The 12,489-nt window shown below is 43.7% G+C and overlaps 1 protein-coding gene across 1 annotated transcript; it reads left to right on the plus strand.

Annotated features, from left to right (window-relative positions):
- The first annotated feature begins 5,758 nt into the window (after nucleotides 1-5,758).
- BMP10 (bone morphogenetic protein 10) lies at nucleotides 5,759-11,966 on the plus strand. The gene is made up of 2 exons (XM_007464081.1): nucleotides 5,759-6,241; nucleotides 10,877-11,966. The coding sequence occupies exons 1-2, from the start codon at nucleotides 5,914-5,916 to the stop codon at nucleotides 11,812-11,814; spliced, it is 1,266 nt and encodes a 421-aa protein (XP_007464143.1). The 5' UTR covers nucleotides 5,759-5,913; the 3' UTR covers nucleotides 11,815-11,966.
- The last annotated feature ends 523 nt before the right edge of the window (nucleotides 11,967-12,489 follow it).

Consider the following 12,489-nt stretch of genomic DNA (forward strand, 5'->3'; position numbering starts at 1 on the left):
TTTAAAGGTCCCTGTCTTTTGTACTTTTTGAACTGGGTGGTGGGTGCACAGGTGTGTCTGTTTTATTACTGTCTTCAAACTTTGGTATATTTTCTATAAACACTATGTGTATGGTACATCGCATAATAAAATTTTAGAAGGATGATAAACTAATTCTTTGCAAATTTTTAATTGAATGGTATACAATAGTAGTAAACCAATCTATCTATCTACCGATCTATCTATATACATGTATAGTGTGTCTCAAGAAAATGCATGCATATTTTAATGATGGTTATTTATTTTAAATGACATTTATGTTTTTATGATATTACTGTAAGAAGTCTCAGGAAGAAAATATTTGAATTTTTGCTATTTCTTTTTCTTGAGTGACTATTTATTAACTGCTATGGGGAAAGTAAAGCTCTAGGCGCTTATGATACATCATGGAACATAACTAGGATTCCTGCCATTCTGGAATACATACTCTAGCTAGGGGTGAGGATGGATGGCAGAGAGAGACAGACTGAAAACAGTGAGCATGCTACATTAATAAATTGTATCTTATGTTGGGAGGTGAGAAGCAGCCACTAGAGCAGGGTCCTAAGTTCAGGATTGCTTGATGAGGTGCCATTTTGAACAAGGTGGACAGCGTGGGACTTCATGGAGGAGTTTACTTCCAAGCAAAGCCTTGAATGGGAGAGTGACCATGCGGGTTATTGGGGAAAGGTTGTTTCAGGTGGAGGGAACGGCTAAGGCAAAGGCCCTAAGATGGGAGCATGCCTGGGGTGTTCAAGGAATATCAAGGGGCTGGAGTAGAGTTAGCAAGTGGCAATGATGTCAAAGAGGCAATGGAGGGTCATGAGGGCTTTCGTATGACTTTGTCGTTTTCTCTGAGTGAGAAAAGGAGTGATGATTCGATATCATATCAGAATCTGGCTGTCGTGTTGAGAACAGACTGTTAGGTGTTGAGGGCAGAAGCAGCTGGCAGCCTGTTACCACAGTCCAGGCAAGAGGTGACGTGGCACAGAGAGTCTCCAAGTATTTCTGAGATTGGCGGTATTCGATGGAGAAAAAATGTTGTTTAAGCACTCTGCGTTTTTCTTGGACCTTCATTCCAAGTAAGCAAATATCTGGACAACTGCTCTCAATCTTAGAATATGTTGGCAGTTGTATTCAAAATCTAAATATCCAATGTCTTTACATTTCAATAGAATTGTAAATTTTCCTTTACTACTTTAAAAATCCTCTTATAAGGTTATGGGAATTCTACCCAATGGAGTTGGGCAATTATTATAATTAATGGTTGTAAATGGACTATGTGACAACATGAAAAACCCTCAAGACGGGGCTTCCCTGGTGGCGCGGTGGTTGCGAGTCCGCCTGCCGATGCAGGGGACACGGGTTCGTTCCCCGGTCCGGGAAGATCCCACATGCTGTGGAGCGGCTGGGCCCGTGAGCCACGGCCGCTGAGCCTGCATGTCTGGAGCCTGTGCTCCGCAACGGGAGAGGCCACAACAGTGAGAGGCCCGCGTACCGCAGAAAACAACACAAAACAAAAAACCCTCAAGATGAAATGTTCAGTGAAAAATAAAAACAAGAGGCAAACTGTGTATTTGTATAGTACGAGTATTGAACAAAAAAGATCCGTGACCTTCCAGCTGGTCCAGCCCACTTCCTCTTGGACCTCATGTACCGTAGCGCTCCCCCTGCTTGACTTCCGATAACCACCTTGACCTTCCCATTGATACTTAAGCCTCCCAAGCATGCTGTTTCTTCAGTGTCTTTGCATGGGCTGTTCCCTCTGCCTGCAGGGCCGTTACTCTGTGGCCCTCATGGGCCTGCATGACTGACCCCTTCACCTTCACCAGCGAGGCCTTGACAGACACAGCAACCCCCTTCTCCCTTGGCACTTCCTATCCCCTTGATTCGGTTTGTTTTTCCCACCATACTTATCACTACCCAACAGGCACTTCGCTTTATTTGTGTATTTGCTTATTGTCTCTCTCTCCCTCCAACTGAAAAGTAAACTCACCAAGGTCAGGGGTCTGTTTTTTTCAGGTTTTGTTTTTGAACCGTACCCGGCATATAGTAGGTACACACAAGAAATTGTTGAATGAAGGACGATGACAGAGGCCTGAAGTTTTAAAAATTATTAACAATTACTGATGATGATTCACACTCTAGGCCTTATTGGAGAATGAAGGGATCATGTGGATGGTTATTAAAGGAAGGAGCTAAGGGTCTATTGAAATCACCTACCTCGGAGAAGTTGAGTTGAGGGGCTGGCCCCTGTGTGTCAGGGCATGAGAAGCGCTTGGCACACTGGTGAGCCTTGGGTTAGCTGTAACCTAGATGCTGAGGGGTCAGTAGAGGCAAGGGAACACTTCTCCTACTGAGAATGTGGACTCTGGCCTAAGGAGTTAATGAGAAATGCCACTGTCAAGACAATGTCTAATACTAGAAGGCGGCGCTGGGCAGACCATATCAGAGGAGAGAAGACCCATCCCAGGGACAAAGGCACCCCTGGATGGTTTCCTAGGTCTGGGAACGGTGGGCAAGCTCTGGGCTGGAGAAAGACGGCAGCCAGAGGGCAGATTTCAGAGCAAGCAAGGATATGATCAGAGCAAGCTATCACCCTCGTGTTGAGCTTGCAAATTGTAACTCCATGTAGCTTATGGAGCTCTGGCTGGGGGAGTTTTGGCAGAACTTTGATTCACCTGTTATACATAGTAGAGCAGTACTATGTTGTGCTAAAATATCAGAATAATCCCATACGGGTTGGTAAATAGCTGCTGCTCAAGCTTCTCCCCCAGCATCCCAGCCCAATCTCCCCAGGATCCAGAGCTTTAGAGGTGAAGCTTGGGGCCCCTGGGATCCTGCTAGTATCTCTTTAATTGGCTGGGACCTGTTATATAGCTTGCTAAACATTTTTATTATCACACCTGCAAAGTAATAGAATAGATTATGTCTACAAAAATCAAATGAAGAAGGAATGTGGAGATATTTGGACGTTTTAGAGTCATAGGAGAGTCATCAGGAAAAGCTAGAGAAAATCCTAGGGATAAAGAGACTCTGCAGCTAAAATGTAAGTTGTCTGTGACCTAGAAGAGGGAGGAAGTTGCGTTCCCTTCCTTCATGGCTGAAGTCCAATCTCCTGCCTTGTTCGCCCAGCACAGGTGAGGAACATAAGGACCTTGTGTTTCATTTCAGTAAGTCAGAGGCGGGCTTCCCTGGTGGCGCAGTGGTTGGGAGTCCGCCTGCCGATGCAGCGGACACGGGTTCGGGCCCCGGTCCGGGAAGATCCCACATGCCGCGGAGCGGCTGGGCCTGCGCGTCCGGAGCCTGTGCTCCGCAACAGGAGAGGCCACAACAGTGAGAGGCCCGGCGACGGGAAAAAAAAAAAAAAAAAAAAAAAAAAAAAAAAAAAAAAAAAAAAAAAAAAAAAAAAAAAAAAAAAAAAAAAAAAAAAAAAAAAAAAAAAAAAAAAAAAAAAAAAAAAAAAAAAAAAGGCAGAGGCATTGAGATGTGGTTATAGACACTTTCCTATTCTATTTTTAAATCAACCAAACAGGTAGACATTTGTGAAGGGGAAACTGGTCTAAATATTTAACCCCATCATTACTCTAACAGCGAGCACAGGGAAGCCAGGGAAATCACAGTTGCACATCCTAGCCCTGAGAATGTACAGAACCAGAACTCTGCAAGGTGGGATGCCCGTGTCTCCTCCGACCTCTGAAACCAGCGCGCCCGGGTTATAAGTACTACCACTTACTCGGCTGTCTTGTGGCAGTTACACGCACATGCCTGCCATTCAGAGTTTTGGAGTGTGCGTTGACATCTGTGTGTGTGTATGAAGATAAACGGGTGCTTGTTTCGATGCAGGGCGTGATACAGGACCCTGCTGGTATGCTGTTGGGAACCTCCGGTAAAGCCTGTAGTATGGGTTATGGCCCTTGGATTCACTCACTTGTGGACCTGTTCAGGGTGTAATCTATTTTCAGTCTACGATTGTCTGTTTAATGTAGGAGCAGAAGCTTTCACTGAAACAGAACATTGAATCAAATCCACATCTATTAAACAAATTAACAATTTTGTGGAGGGTTTTTTTTTCTCCCCCTGAAATACAGCTCTTTCTCTGGTAGTTCAAAATAAATTGCTGTAGGGCTTCCCTGGTGGCGCAGTGGTTGAGAGTCCGCCTGCCGTTGCAGGGGACACGGGTTCGTGCCCTCCGGTCCGGGAAGATCCCACATGCCGCGGAGCGGCTGGGCCCGTGAGCCATGGCCGCTGGACCTGCGCATCTGGTGCCTGTGCTCCGCAACGGGAGAGGCCCGCGTACCGGAAAAAAAAAAAAATTCTGCAAAAATTTGCATTTTAGGAGGGGAAGAATCAGAAGATGACTATAAAGCTTAGGGAGCCTAGAGGAAAAATGGAAGGGGAGTTATTGTAGTTCTTCTATTGGGGTAAACATAGGAAAATTTAACTCAGAAACTAAGAGAATATTCCAGTGCACCAAATATATAGACGCAGCCCTCTGAACTCAGCACCAGGGCGTGCACTGAACAGGTCAGAGAGACCCCAGTCCCAATGCCTCAGCGGGAAAAGTACCCCCTGGAGTTGTCCACAGAATCACCCTGCTACTGCCACTAATTAGGGCTGAAAAGTGAGATGACCTTGATTTGTCTTTCCCTACATCAGATACACAATCAATTCCACCATTGTTTTGCAGATCAAGGCATTTAGCATTTTTCACCTTTGTTTGCCAAGCTTTTACTGGAACCTTTTGATGGTCAATTTGATTTAACCATAAAGATGGATTCGGCAGAGATTGTGGTCGTTTTAATAACTCATCACACAGGTGAAGGTCCTGAGCTCCACACCCAGCTGCAAACTGTCGCCTGCCTTGGACTGACCATGGACTCCCTGGAGACAGGCTGGGCTGCAGCTTAGTTAATCTGGCTAAACCGCCTGTGCCCCAGACTAGGGGAACCCTGGTTAAAAGGTCTGATTGTTTTCTTGTTTCATAAGAGTCAGACTGCCTGGATTCAAATCCTGGCTCTATCACTTTGTAGCTTTGTGACCTCTGGCAACTTACTGAATCTTAGTGACCCATATATGCCATGGGGATAATAATTGGGTTATTATAGGAAGCACATTCGGTGATATATGCAAAGCACTTAGTACAATGCCTGTTCGTAGGAAAGCACCTAATAAATTTTAGTTGCTGTGATAATGAAGCACTTGCCCTATTTTTCAAAAGCCATTTTAGCCAGATCGAATCTGTACCAAAAAGGCTATTGCTCATGAAATTTATACTTTCCTGTTTCTAATAATGTCAACTTGTAAAGATTTATATAAGTTCATTTATATCTGTTAGCTTAACTTGGAAATGTTGGGGATTTGGTCTTTCTTCAGAAATGTTTATGTGAGGATGAAAGCCCCATCACTCGCATTAATACATATCACCATTGACGTGTATTATGTTGACTCAGGGTCTATTATATGCATGTGTGAAACTGAACCACGTAAAAGCAGAAATTAGGCGTTCCTGCCAAAAGGAAGTGAATTGAAAGGAGAAGCAGAGCCTTTGCAAGGAGAAAATTGTCCTATCTCTCAGCCAGTGTCAGAATGTGGAAATGTTTACAAAATGCTCATTAAAAGAAAAAAGGATTGCAAGATAGAAACAAAATCTGGTGCACAAGTTTACACTAGGGAGATAAGAAAGGCTAGGCCCCTATGGGGGATTTTGTTATCCAATTACTGCAACCTGATTTTGGGGGGTGAGAGGAAGACTGGTAGGGGGAGGGAGAGAGGGGAAGTTTCCAAACTTGTCTCCAGTGACACGAGACATTTACGCTCCGCAAGATAAAACTGCCACTTAGAGCCCAGGAGCGCTAAACCTTCCTGGGTTGGCCTGGGGGCTGGAGCAGAGTCATGGGTTCCCTGGCCCTGCAGCTGTGTGCTCTCTCCTGCCTGGTGGCTCACTCGGTTTCTGGCAGCCCCATCATGAGCCTGGAGCCTCTGGAAGAAGATATGCCCCTGTTTGATGATGTCTTCTCAGAGCAAGATGGTGTCGACTTTAACACACTGCTACAGAGCATGAAGAAAGAGTTTCTCAAGACGTTGAACCTGTCGGACATCCCGATGCAGGATGCAGCCAAGGTTGACCCACCAGAGTACATGTTGGAACTCTACAACAAATTTGCAACAGATAGGACCTCCATGCCATCTGCCAACATCATTAGGAGTTTCAAGAATGAAGGTAAGTGGAGATTTTACTGATCAAATTTGGCTTCGAGTTTTTAGAAGCGGTGAGTAAATTTACAATGCGTGGAAATGATAAAGGTGAAAACATCTATATAGGGGTGTGTGTACACAGATACCCCAAAACAAGGCACATTTTGGTCTATACTGTTTTTATGGTCATTTTCCAAATACTATTAAAAGGTATTAAAGAATATCTTTTAATCCAATGCCATAAAGTGTCTACCATCTTGACATTATAATTGGGTCTTTGCAAATTTTCAATTTGGACAGCAGGTAACAAAAAATATTAATGTTGGTCTACCACTGTACCTTTGTCCGTCATTTTCCAGACAGGGCTCAGTTCCATTTAGCTTTTAATTGACTACAAAATTTGTCAGCTTCTACATAGAATGAAAATGATGACAATAGGTAAAATAGAGAAAGTTGTGATTTGCGTTTTGCTCAAACTTTGGGTGAGTTTCCATTTTGTGACCTTATTTAAGAAATGTTCAAACAGGATGGAAACGTATTTTAGAGATTCTTCCTAAAGTTTTGTTTTGTTTGTTGTGACGTGTATATCCTTGAAGCAGTGTTTATAGTTTCCAGGAAGTGCGCATGGTCCAATTAATGATCCAGCTTATTCTGTGTGTTTATGAAGAGCAACGTACAAGCTTTAAATATCAGCGGGAAAAGTGTGTTTTCTGCCCCCAGATCTTTATTCAGTACTAAATCTAATGACTTAGCAAGTTAATCCTTTATTTAATGTGGTGCAAGTAATCAAGAAAAATTTTTTCTAATATCTATGGTAAAAGTTGTGGGTCCAAAATAACTAATTCTGTCGTATTTACCAATTATGCTTTTATAGTCATTGACCAGGTACAAAAGAGGGTTTGGATAGATGTTGGCCAAGTATTCTTGAAAGCAAAAAGGCGGTGACAAGATTTAGCTCAAGATTTGGATTTTTCAGACAGGGTTGCCTTAGTAGATGTGGATAATTAGCTTAATTTCTCTGAATCCGAATTTCCTCAACTGTAAATTGGGGACAATATACCTACGTAATACAATTGAGCAATTTCAAAGAGGTTACAAGGAAGAAAGTGCTACATTTGCTATGAAGTATTCAACAAATGTCAGTTGTTACTAATGAATTCCTTAAATTCTAGGCATTGGGGAATAGGTATTGCTCAGTCCTGGAGATACTATTTGCCTTTAAAATTTAGGTGACTGCCAACATTTCGAATATTTAGTAACATATTGGAAATGTGACTTAGTAACATTTAGCAACATGATGGAAATGACAAGCTGAAATTACAGATTCTTTCTGTGGTCAGTCTGAATTGAAAATAAACATCCTCCTTCCCTGGGAAGCCTTTCTAATGTTTCTGAGTGCGGATCCCTGAGAGGCTGGCTCAGGGTGTGGGCGGGAAAATATTCGCATCCCTGGGGAAAATAGGAGTTTTTCAGTTCTCACTTCTGGGGAGGATTTGGGTGGTCCAGGTGAGGAAATGAGCTTTTTATTACTGAAGATCAGTGAGGGCAGGAGCAAACCTCTCAGTGGGCAACCCAGCTGCCCACACCTCTGCCAGTCCACTGGTGAAAATGCACAGCCCAAGGTCATGAATCCTGCACTGGGCTGGATTGTCTTTCCAGCCAATAACTGGGCTGTTATTGTCTTGCTTTGATTCTCTACGTTTACTCAGTGCAACTCCCTAGGAGACAAAGACCAACAAAAGGAAACAAAACCTCCTCCAAATCTAACTAACAGGGGAAAACAAGTGCTGCTTCAAGGTGGAAAAAGCATGACTTTATTTCCTACCACTGCTTTGACCTCTCCTTGTCATCTTGGGGAGGTCAATTCTCTGCATTGAGGCTTGATTTCTTCCAGAATCAAATGAACAGAATACCAATACCAACATTATAGGGTTATTGTAAGAACTAAATAAAACAATTTGCAAAGCACCAGGCACTGAAATTTGCTCAGCAAACACTAGCTCCCTTGCCTGAAGTGTAACGCCTCCATTATTACTATATTTGCACATGCACAGTGAACTTATTTTTATATCAGCTTTATTGAAGTATAATGGGCATAAACAATAAGCTTCACATATTTAAAGCGTATAATTTGATAGGGTTTGACATATATAAACATCCATTGGAACCATCACCACCATCAAGATAGTGAACATATTCATACCACCAAAAATGTCCTTGTGCTCCTTGGTAAACCCTTCCTCCCACTACAGTGAGCTTTTATTGTGCATTTTTCTAAAGGATGGAACAACCAGTCTACTCCCCTACTTTTGGTCTTCTCACGTTTCCTGTCCAAGGGGAATCAAGTTTTCTCCATTCCTATAAGGGCCGGGGGACAACTACCGTATTACTTGATGTATTAAGGACACACGTCATGCCCATAGATCAATTCGGTCTGATGCCCAGAATCATCAACTCATCAATATTTTTAAAGTGCTACCTCTGTTTAAAGCATCATGGTAGATTGGAGGCATAGAAGGGAGGTTAAGCTGTGGTACGTGCCATTAGGATGACAATCTAGTTGGGAAAAATCCATTCATATAGACAATTGAAAATCAAGGATGTAAATGGCAAGGTCAAAGGAGACGTATAGAGGGTAAATACTCAAGTTACCCAGAGAGGAGTGGGCTCCCATATAGGGAGGTGAAGAAGGGAGGGCCCCATAGGGAGGGGTCACAGCTAGATAGATGGAGATGAGGGGGTAGAGCTTTCCAAGGGTCAGAAGAACGTATCCAAAGGTGCAGTATACAGTAAAGCAAAGGAGTGTTTTGTCAAGTAGTGAAGATATCAGTCTACTTTATTTTTTATTTTATTTTATTTTTTTGCGGTACGCGGGCCTCTCACTGTTGTGGCCTCTCCCGCTGTGGAGCACAGCCTCCGGACGCGCAGGCCCAGCGACCACGGCTCACGGGCCCAGCCGCTCCGCGGCATGTGGGATCTTCCCGGACCGGGGCACGAACCCGTGTCCCCCGCATCGGCAGGCGGACTCTCAACCACTGCGCCACCAGGGAAGCCCCTATCAGTCTACTTTAAATAGGAGATTTTGTTTAATATTTCTACAAATATTAATTGATAAATTGCAATGTTCCATGCTGTAGGGGATGAATGGGAGCTATGACTGGATCAAGTGGTTAAGGCCTAATTATAGCTAGCTTTGAGAGCCACGCTAGAGAGTTTAAATTCATTCCACTGACCTGTAATTCTCACTGGCAGTGTATGAGATGATTTTAGGTGGTACCCAGAGGAAGCTGTGAATCATGTGAAATCAGTATACGTTTTTATTAAAGTGGATTGAAAAAAAATCCACGTAACTATCATCTCGAACCCCTCATTTCATGAATGCTTAGGACAAGTCTAAAAGAGGAAGTTAGTATAAAAACAATAATGTCAAGTTAAAGAAAAATATTTAAAAGTACAATCTGGAACAAGGACCTCGCTGAAATCATGAATTGGATATACAATTGGGAAAAGGCTGCCAAAGATGATAGCGACCCCCTCAGTTGGTGGTCCTCAGCATCTTTGGTGTCATGGAACTTTTTGATTGATGACAGATGTCTTCAGGGATTCCTTGTAGACAGGTATTACCTGGGATGGGTGTAGAGGAGATTTGGAGGCCTATAAAATTCTCAGATAGGGGGTCAACATAATAATATTTGGAGGTGTGCTTCTAAGACTACAGGACCTTTACAATTTTATTTCATAAACATTCTGAGTGATGCCTATGTGCTGCACTTCCATGCCAGGTGCTAAGAGTACACAAGGCAACCAATCTATCCCCAAGGTTCGTTTCCCCTCATTCTTCCTTTTGGAGGACCACAAACCCCAAATTCAAGTGCTGTGACCCCCTTAGTGTTATGCCTATACTGTTGACCTTGTCAAGCTTTGTTGTCTAAAGCAGGGATCAGCAAACTTTTTCTGTAAAGGGCCAGGGAGATGGTAAATATTTTGGGTTTTGCGGGCCGTATGATCTTGGTCGAGGCTTAATGGATTTAATTCTGCCATTGTAGTGCAACAATAGCCACAAACACAATGCAGAAATGAACGGGTGAAGCTCCTTTCTAGTAACCCTTTATTTCCAAAAACAGGTGGCAGGCCTGATTTGGCCTGTGGGCTAGGTTTACCACCCCTTGGTCTACATGGATGTTTTTCAGGAAGACCCCGACTATGTGAGGGTCTCCATCCATTACAAGTACAAATCTGAAAAGCCATGACATCGTCACTGAAAAGCTTCAAGAAAAAAACAACCACCACACGTGTCTCGTTTGATAGCTCCTCACTGGTTAGAAAAACTGGGGGCTTGCCTGGACAATCTCTAAGGTCCCTCCCAGGTCTATAATCCTGTGACGGATAAGCTATGCAAACAAGGCTGGGTGCGTTTTCTCTCATTCATGAGGCAGCCATTTCCCAGTTTAGTCTTGGCAGCTTAACTCAGTGTAGCGTTCTACCCTTGACCTTCAGTATTCTCTCTTAGAGAATGCTAACACTGTGTTTTTTTTCATTGATTTTCCCTCACCCTCTCTGTATCAAGCCTCCTGAATGGACAGGCACTCTTATTGAATAAATAAGCATCTGTTTTTCTCTGTAACATACTGCAAATGTGATTTCTTTTTTTTTTTTTCAGATCTCTTTTCCCAACCAGCCAGTTTTAATGGGCTCCGAAAATACCCTCTCCTCTTCAATGTGTCCATCCCTCACCATGAAGAGGTCATCATGGCTGAACTCAGGTTGTACACCCTGGTGCAAAGAGATCGCATGATATATGAAGGAGTGGACCGGAGAATTACCATTTTCGAAGTGCTGGAGAGCAAAGGGGACCGTGAGGGTGAAAGAAGCATGCTGGTCTTGGTGTCAGGGGAGATCTATGGAACCAACAGTGAGTGGGAGACTTTTGATGTCACCGATGCCATCAGGCATTGGCAAAAGTCAGGCTCATCCACCCACCAGCTGGAGGTTCACATTGAGAGCAAACATGAAATGGAGGATGTTGGCAGGGGACAACTGGAAATAGACACTAGTGCCCGGAATAAGCATGTCCCTTTGCTTGTCGTGTTTTCTGATGACCAAAGCAGTGAGAAGGAGAGGGAGGAGGAACTGAATGAAATGATTGCCCACGAGCAACTTCCGGAAATGGACAACCTGGGACTGGAAGGTTATTCCAGCGGACCTGGGGAAGAGGCTTTGCTGCAGATGAGGTCAAACATCATCTATGACTCCACTGCCCGCATCAGAAGGAATGCAAAAGGAAACTACTGCAAGAGGACCCCGCTCTACATCGACTTCAAGGAGATTGGCTGGGACTCTTGGATCATCGCCCCGCCTGGATACGAAGCCTACGAATGCCGTGGTGTTTGCAATTACCCCCTGGCAGAGCATCTCACCCCCACAAAGCATGCGATTATCCAGGCCTTGGTCCACCTCAAGAATTCCCAGAAGGCTTCCAAAGCCTGCTGTGTGCCCACCAAGCTGGAGCCCATCTCCATTCTCTATTTAGACAAAGGTGTCGTCACCTACAAGTTTAAATATGAGGGCATGGCCGTCTCTGAGTGTGGCTGTAGATAGGAGAGGAGTCCTGTGGCTTATTTAATAACTGTAAATGTGTATATTTTGTGTTCCTATTTAATGAGATTATTTAATAAGGGTGTACAGATCATAGAAGCTTGCTGCCTTAGGGAATTTGACAGGTCGGTTTTGTTGTAGGAAATGCATAATTTACTCCACAGTCTAGTCCCTTCCAATCTATGTTTCTTTGGACTTTGCCATTTCCTGGCAATGCCATCTCTAACAGTAAGTGGCAAGCCCACACTACTTGCCCTTTAGGCCGATTCGAAAGCAACACCCCTAAGCAGAAAAACACTGTCAAGAGAGGTAGATATTTGTGTATGTATATGTGTACATAGATAAACTTATAAAATCCTTTTGGTTCTATAGAGGCAGATTCTACTCACACACGTGCCTAACCCAATCAAATGTGTACATGTTAAAAGACAGTGGGAGGTTCTTGGTCACCTCTTCTCTAGGTAGTATTTCCATCAGGATAATTTGCACCAGGAATTTAACCATCCTAGGAAGTATTATATTTCCAAAATACTACTGGAAATGTAGGGGTAGCTTTTGTCAGTTGAGTTTCTGCTATTACTCAGAGCAGCAGGGCCTGGTAAAGGAGGCTGCATGTTTGAGGGGAGGGGTTATTTGATACAGAAACCAAGTGGCTTCAAGGGGCAGTGGCCTTAAGGG

The sequence above is a fragment of the Lipotes vexillifer genome, unplaced genomic scaffold (assembly GCF_000442215.2).
Source record: "Lipotes vexillifer unplaced genomic scaffold, Lipotes_vexillifer_v1.1 scaffold311, whole genome shotgun sequence".
Classification (NCBI taxonomy): domain Eukaryota; kingdom Metazoa; phylum Chordata; class Mammalia; order Artiodactyla; family Lipotidae; genus Lipotes; species Lipotes vexillifer.